General features: G+C 36.5%; 1 protein-coding gene across 4 annotated transcripts; it reads right to left on the minus strand.

Annotated features, from left to right (window-relative positions):
• Positions 1 to 1,278: 1,278 nt before the first annotated feature.
• Positions 1,279 to 7,408, minus strand: LOC110760713 (uncharacterized). 4 transcript variants are annotated; one of them, XR_002527291.2, is made up of 3 exons: positions 6,763 to 7,408; positions 2,773 to 3,109; positions 1,279 to 1,567 (listed from the first exon to the last, which is right to left on the minus strand). XR_002527291.2 is itself a non-coding variant. In XM_021963024.2 (2 exons), exons 1-2 carry the CDS (start codon positions 7,326 to 7,328, stop codon positions 2,845 to 2,847), a joined length of 846 nt encoding a protein of 281 aa, XP_021818716.2. In that variant the 5' UTR covers positions 7,329 to 7,405; the 3' UTR covers positions 2,416 to 2,844. The 4 variants fall into 4 exon arrangements, 1 of the variants encoding a protein (XP_021818716.2); XR_002527289.2 differs by having other exon boundaries at positions 6,748 to 7,405; XR_002527290.2 differs by having other exon boundaries at positions 1,279 to 1,580; positions 6,748 to 7,405.
• Positions 7,409 to 8,606: the final 1,198 nt, after the last annotated feature.

Below are 8,606 nucleotides of genomic sequence, written 5' to 3' on the forward strand. Positions count from 1 at the left end.
ACAAGGCATTTATTATTAAAATTTTAAAAACTCGACAAATGCCCTCACTTAATTAAAATGCTAAAAGAGGAATAATTTATTAACCAAGAATAAAATAGTAAACTGACTTGTTAAACTTAAAACTTGAAATGAAAACAAAATGCAATGTTTCTCCCACTTTTAAAGGCAAGGGATTGTAGTCAAGTGGTTCAAAACAGTTACTTATAATAACAATATTTCAACGTGTGCGATTGGATTAGATTTGACAGTAAGCATCTCGTATTTCAATTTTTTTTTCCCTTACTAAGAACAACCATCCAATTTAATGTCAATTGGATTGGATCTTAACCTCTGATCTGATTGGACTAGATAATATTTGCCTCAATTGACCATGACCACATACCCAGACAGTAAAATATGCTCAACAAGCAAATTCAAATTTTCAAGTAGAAAAAAAAAATTTCTATAAAATAATTTTCAAACTCAACAAAAGCAAAAAATACATAGGCTTGTAGCCCCGGTCCGTTTATGAGAACAAATAGGCTGCAGTTTGAAACGAAGCATGAACTTGTCCAATTTAAATGAGTCGGGTCAGTCCAGGTCCTTTAATTGGCCAGTTCGAACTACAAGTTCCTTCTCTATTTCCAAACCCAAAATAGGGTCCATTCCAACAACCAAATACCACCTATTAATTTTTTTAACTCCCGATTTCGCCCATGCTTAGTGATGCATAAGGAATAAAAAATTATACCAGTTCCACATTAAAATCCATAATCTATATCTGAAAAACCAAGAATTAGATTACTTATGCAGGTGTAGTTGATCCCATACCCTCCCGATTCCCCCGGATAACTCCCCCAATTCCAAGTGAACATGCCACCAAAGTATTCTTGAATTCGAGTTCCAATGTTTAAGGTTCTCTCCAACACAGCTAAATAAGGGGCTGAGGAATGAAACTGAAAACCAGCACAGGAAACTAAACAAAGAAAAAGGTATAAAGAATTGTGCAAATTGAAGGTTGGTTGTTCGTATGATATCAGCTGTATGCAGATGGACCTATGGATCAAGACTCTGTCATCTGTCTCAACTTCCAAGTAAAAGGGAGCAAAACACGCCGGAAATGCACAACAGATTCCAAAGCAGACTCATATCTCATTTCTTTATCCTTCAAGCCAGAACAGAAGAAAGAACATGACCATAATTTTAAAGGAACATGGGCGAAGATTGTGCCAGCTAACTGCGTTACACCAGCTCAAATAAAAAATCACGCCAAACAAACCTACACATACACACGCACAGTTTCTACAACGCCTTCTTCACATTATGAATTAACTGTACAGAACTAGGGGATTCCCAGCTATTCTAGGCAAGTATCAAGTGCAAAACTTTGATTGCCAAGGCAATATGTAATCCAAATCACGCTGTTAATGTCTTGAAGCAAGAGGTCATGTACATTTAACCCAAAAATGAAAAGAAAAAAGAAAGCAAGAAATTCACATTTAAGTATCCTACTGCAAAATGCATCATTTCATTCTGAGCACGACCTGATTCTGAGTCTTGTTCCTACTGCAAAATGCAGATTTGACACCTGAAAAAGCATACTACAGTAATGATTTTGGTTTTAATGGTGGTTGTCAGAAAAATAATTCATAAGGAGTTATAGACAAACACCGTGCTTTATGGATGGATGATACACAAATTATGAAAATACATAAGAAAAAAAATACAGTGCTAATTATCAATGCAATGAAAATTACATTACATTCAACCAAAATAAACAAAAGTATGCATATAGAGCTTGGTCAGGGATAGATCCTAGTCTAAAGTATAAAAGGAGTTTGTTACCAATAGAAAGAAATTAAAAGACAGTTAAAAAAGTAAATCAAAAGGAGAAAATAGAAAGTCAATTGTGGGAGGTGTGGGAATAATTAAGACTTGTCCTGAATGCATCAACGAAGGATCATGCGAATCACAGAAAGGATTGTACATGAAAAAGAGGAAATCTGAGGTTTAAGAGTTGTATGAGAAGAAAAGTACAAGTCCATCCTAATATCAGGTTTTTTTTTCACAGTTAGTAAAATAAATTTTGGACCAAGACTGTGGAGCTTCATGACTGATATAAATATTTTCAGGACTGTAACACAATTTGGTATTATTACAGAGGTAAAACATCTGCTGAACCAAATCCTCTACATACACATACATCCCCACATCCCTTCTAATTTGTTTATGACCACCTACCATCCTCTTGATATTTTTCTCTGTTTTCATTTGGTAAATAATTTCACCATCCTCATGAAAATCAACTGCCTCCAAATATTACATATGATAGCAATCAACATTACATGGGTTGGTTACATTCTTTAAAGCCATAGTTGTTTTCTTGTAAAGCTAAAAGGTAGTCAGATAAAAGTACTTTATTTACAACTGTAAATATGAGATGAGTAGTATTAGCTTTGCTCCACGAAATTAATTAACCCAAAAAATTTAAGTTTCACATAAACAAACAAATTTCTAAACTGGAAACAACCATACTGGAAATGCTGTAAAATAATTGATCTATAGCATGTCCTCGGTCAAAGTTAAAAAAAGAGGAAAAGAAACAAACCCTAAGAAATTGATTAAAATTCTATATAAAAGAACTGACTCATACACTCCACGGGACAGCCCAAAACTATATTATACCTCTTTTCACCTTAACCTGATGCTTTTAAAATTCAAGTCCACTCTCCCCTCAATTCTTTTTCATATTTGCTTATACTATTTAGAAGAGAGAGTGAGAGACCAACACACCTCTGGTTTTCCATCATTTCACACAACCAACAATACTCGATGAATCATCTGTGCAGCTGCCAGTGGAGAGGTTCAGTCAGAGGTTTCTTCCTTAATTGCGACTTTCTTTCCCTTTGCCCTTTGTGCAGCTCTTCGTTTGGCCTGAATTTGGCGTACATATTCTGCTACTATGACATGGAACTTTGGAGCAAGCTTATTTGTTGACGGCACATTAAGGCCTGCCTTCTTCAAGGCCTTTTTGATAGCCTTCTGAGCCACTTGGAAGTGATGAGTACAAAGAGAAGGAACAGTGGATCTCAGTATTGGCTTCCCACAGGTTAGAGGTCCTGCCTGAGCACTAGATATATAAAAACCAATTAATTAACAAATAGTAAGTTGAAAAATCAATCTCTGCCAGTCATATGATGGTACAATATACACAAAATAAATAAAGAAATAAAAAAGTTGGACAACTAATGCTTGGTGTATTGACTGACAATAAGCTTATTCAAATGAACTATCTGGAGGAGGTAGAGCAGCAAAGAAATAGCACCTACTAGTTCTATATTGAATTAACCTTTTTCAACATCTGTCAACCTACTTGAAAATATTATGATAATGCTACAATTCCACAGCACATTAACTATTTCACATTTAATAGCACAATTAATCAGCCCATCCCAACTAAAGAAAAAGGGGTGAAAGTAAGTGATTGCCCTCAGTGACAAATTATCTTTTTCTGTTTAACCTAACTCGTCAACTATTTTTTGGGACAAGAAACAAAAACTCTAATAAAAAATAAAGAAAAACTACAAGGGAAGACAGATATCCATAAATAACCACGACACCTAAAGGAAAACCAAATATTTAATTCTATCTCAAAGTAAACCGCCATCCTCTTTGCATGCACCAGTTGTCACATTTATAGCATTTCAAAATCCATGCATGCTTATGCATTTGAAATCATCATCGGTCATGCTACTAGCTTCCATATTTCGTTTGTGTCCAATCAATGATCTATGAATACTAGTCTACTATAATAAGGTCCATGACTATAAGCATTTTTCAATCATATCTTCGGAGTTAGAACCTTCTTTTATGGGAAACGAAAAATTTATTAAAACACAGAAGACACAAGAGAATATAGACATGGGAGGAGGGAGGAGGGAGAGACATAGAACAAAAGCTCAATAAGCACTTTAAAATAATCAGAATAAAGCTCCCGAATCCAGATTAAGTACACCAAAAGAGACATAGGGTTTTAGCATTGTTAATTAAAATTGATTAAGAATATTGATTTGAAGTTTATCTTTGTTTTAATTTTTCTCCTTATTCTCCCTACTTTATCTGAATTTCTTCCCCCCTCCAACAACTAATATCAGAACAGTTTTTGCCACGCAACCATTGGTATTAAATCCAACTTGGAACCCCTGCTCTACAATTGATCCAATCCTTCATAAGCTTGTCACGCTCCTGGTCATAAGTTGTACGTCTTGAGCAGCAGCTAACTGACCATTTTTTAATGGCCGTGCGTGCATTCTACACGTAGGGGCTGGAGGGCACATTGTTTCAAACAAACAAAACTGAAATAAAAAAGAGTCAACCTACCTGTTGCTTGCTAAAGGCTAAAGCAGACCGTCATGAGACTTGCCCATGCAGCAATATTGCGAGTTGTTCTCATCACATCAAGAACTAACAGCACTGGATCATGGGCTAAGTTGTTTTCTTAGTTACTATTGATCACATTACATATTATTTTACAGTGGAAGTGTTACATCAAGTATTTCCAACTCCTGGATGTGAGGAGAAGATCTTCAAGCTCCTTATATCAGTGCCATTCAAACTCTTGTACAATATGAGCCATGCTGGATTGTTGTTTCTGCTAAAACTATGTTGCAAAGATGTTGTATTTATGATACTAGTATTTGGGTTCCCCTTTTTGCCAATTGAATCTTGGCCTTTTTCCCTTCCCCTTTTCAAAACTTAAGCAATTCCTTTCCTCCAGCACATTGAGCTCCTTGATTTTCTCCTCCACCTCCTTCTCCTTCCCTGATCCCCATTAACCTCCTTATTCCATTCCTCGATCCTCTCCTTTACAAATTGCAATTTCCTAATGAACTTAAAGCCTTGCCATCCTTGATCACCCCTTTCTCCTGCAACTCCTTGAAACACCAATGATGTTCTAACCACAGGCTCTCAAACCTAAAGGGCCCACAGTCCCAATTCACATTATCCAGAACAAATATAAAATAATCCGAGGTCACCCGAGCAAAGGACTTTTGCCTGACATGAGCAAAACCCTCCTCCCACTCTGCTAGAAGAAAAACTAAAAATCAAATCAAATCTCTCCAAACTGCCACAAGTTGCCTTGTGTTGCATACTAACAGTTTAAAAATTCCATTCTGTAGAGCCAGGTCTGTGTCTCAGATAAAATCATTATCATCACTCTTCTTGTCATAAGAACCTGATAAGAATATTGGTTTGAGTTTATCCTAAATTTCTACTTGTTCGACCTACATCAATTGCTATTAGAACAATCTTTGTCCTCTCGTTTTATCACCTTGTCCTACACCAATTTCTATTAGATCAATCTTTGTCATCAGGAACTTCCAACATTAATTATTAATGTTTGCACTATGTCTAATTTACAATTAAGCAAAGTGACTTTCCTAAAAGGCTAGAACATCCTTTTAATCTTTTTACACTTAAAAAGCTCAACCACAAGATTTTTAGCCCCAAGTTCCAACAACTATCAGAAACAAATGTACAACGCTCAAGTGCTAACCAGTTAGTAAGTTAATATAACGCTAACCACTTGTTCTGGCCCACTCCACAATCTATCTCACAATTCGAACCATTTATTTTTTAGATCCTTTGAAAGATCATCCTTCCAAATATTTACTCAAATCGAAGAACATTTAGTTATTAAACTGTAAGCAAATAAATAGATGAACACAACATTTTCAACAAACAAGGATATGTTCATCACAAAAATCAAGTGGCTAAACCAGTTCCGATTAGGATGAAATTCTGCTGGGAGGATCTTTGAATGAGGACCTAAAAAGTAAATGGTTCGAATTGTGAAATTATATTGTGGGGTAGGCCAAAACGAGTGGTTAGCACTGTGGTAACTTACTAACTGCTAAGTGCTTGAGCGTTATTGTACGAGCACAATAACAACAGTAAAAACTTTACAAATCAATGCCAGGCCAGAAAAGCTAGATTTCTATTTTTATTTTCTTTTAATAATAGCCAACTAAGTGAATACAAACAACTATCCACAGAAACAAGAATTAATTTTATTTAAGGTAAAGCTAATTTTATAAATGGCAACACTCAAGTACAATATAACTGACAGCTGTATCTTTCTCTCCTAATTAATTACATTCTTCTGGAGAAGCTATTTTTCAGAAAAGTAGAAACCTATTAGAAAATGGAGGAAGAAAAACAATCAAATCCTGAAAGCAGCATCATAAACAATTCTTACACAGCTATTTAAAATTATTCCACCAATCCAAACAAGCACAGAAGCCCACTCTCATTAAATAACAAAGAGCCATCATAGAATTAAGCTATGAAACAACTCAAAGTAAATTCGATAAACAGCTAGCCTAGTTTTTGAAAAGAGAACAAAACAGGGGTGGCCAAGGGGGCCACACAAGCCCCAAAACAAAGAACCACACCTAGACAGCCTAACACATTACAAAATTACAGCTTTCCAATCTAAATGAATGAAACTAAAGTTAATCTCCTTAAGTACTGAAGAAGTTGATGCCCACAATGAAAAAATAAATAAATAACAAAACCCTCATAACAGTTAAAAATCAATAGTTAGCACAAACTAAAATTTACATGTATTAAAGATTCTAATGAACGAATATCAGGGTATTCAATCAATTGATGACAAACCCCAGAAGCGTTCTCACAAACTAACATATACCCATCAAAGAATTAACCCAAAAGAACCAAACTTCAATACAAGAAATAGCAAATTACCTCTTGATAACATACCCACAAGGCTTATAGAGCTTCTGCTTCGAATCCGATAGAATATGGAGGTGACAAAAGCTCGTCAACGGCATGGCCTTCGTCTTACACTGATGATAAGAGCATTGCAGTTTCTTTTTCGCATCGACGTCGGTCCGAGCAATCGCAGCACCACCATTATTGTTGTTGAAATTGCTGGTGATGTTGTTATTGTTCTCATCAGTGCCTTCAGCATTCCCAGCAGCGTCTCTATCGCTCTTGTGCTCATCTTTGAAAGGGCTCACACCGAAGTTCCAGTAGAACTCCCTGTGCTTCTTCTTGACCTCCTCCATGAAGGCCCAGTATTTGGATTTGTAGAATTTTCTGAGCTGCCTTAAGAAGTAGGAACGGCGGCGGAGGACCTCCGGGCGCGTGAGCTGGGAGGCGCCTGAGAGAGCGATTTCTTCTTGGGAGGGTGGGATAGGAGGGATTTTGGAGGTGGAAGGGTTAGGGTTTGGAGTTTGGGTTTCAGTTGTGGGTTTGAGGGTTATGGGGTTTTTGGGAGGTTTGGAACTAGAGGGAGGATGCGGCTTGGAACCAGAGGCAGCCATGGGAAGAGGGCGGAGGGCGGAGGGAGGAGGGAGGGAGAGCGCGCGCGTATGAGGTCGAGAGTTGTTTGGCTATGCGTGTATTGTGATTGTCAGAAACAATTATGTAAAGAGATGTTTACACTAACAGGGTTTTTTAATGTTTCACAAAACCCCTGAGGTTTCAGAAATTACATGAATACCTTATAAGGTTTTAAATTATTTTCACAAAACCCATTTTCATTGATTTTTCGTCCAAAAATTGATGATTTTATACAAAAAAAAATTCTATAAATGAAAAAGTTGGCCTTTGAGATTAGATTGCATATACATTCATTGAGGTTAATTTTGTCAATTACATAAGTTTTTTTTTAAATGAAATCATTAATTTTTGAACGAACAATGAACGAAAAGGGGTGTTTGGGCCTAAATTTGATGTGCCCAATCCAAAATCAAAAAGCCCACACCGTTGTTTGACAAGCCACCAACAAATGATTGGGCCAAGGAAAAATACACTCAACCAAAAATTTAAGACCCAGAAAAGAAACTATCAAATCACAAAGGTGACTTGGGCCTCGAAGGAACCCAAATTGGGCTTGGCATGTTTTAGAAAAATAATAAAGGAGAAGCAACAGACCCACGTGATCGACTGGCTTGGAAAAGTCAACAATTTCAACCAGAATTAATAAGGAATGAACAGGGGCAGGTATAAAGAAGTCTGAAAAACTCTGCTTCTGAAAAGCTTTGCTAGAAGATCAAATTCTGTTTTTGTTTATTTACAAGATATTCTTCTGCTCCAAAGATGGCACCACTTTCAAGGGATACGCAGACCATACTTTCTAAAAAAGGAGATAAGTAGGAAGCAGGGAGTTGCTAAAATGGAAAATCACACTCACCATCACAGCTTAAAAGAGCAGTTAAACTGGAAAAATGAGGTATGGCACCCCATCAAAAACAGGGAAGTGACTGTCTCAGGAACGAATCATTAAGAGCTTAACTGCCAGAAATTGATAAAACCCCCTTTCTTTTGTTTTTAAAAATAAAAGATCTTTTGAGATTGTTTGCCGCCCATTATTAAAAGAATTAAAATCCCACTCCCAAAACATTTCTTATGAATACAAGAGAGGGTGAACAGAGCACGGGACAATCAATCAAAAACAACCAAAAATCAACCAGAGACAAGAGCTCAAAATGATCACTTGATTCCAAAGCCTTCAAACAGCTATCAATCAAGACACCCAACTTCAGTCCAGACTTAGAGAAATAAATCATTCAAAACAAGATTTCTCTCGTTACAAATTT

This window comes from Prunus avium, chromosome 1 (genome assembly GCF_965620075.1).
Source record: "Prunus avium chromosome 1, drPruAviu1.hap1.1, whole genome shotgun sequence".
Lineage (NCBI taxonomy): Eukaryota > Viridiplantae > Streptophyta > Magnoliopsida > Rosales > Rosaceae > Prunus > Prunus avium.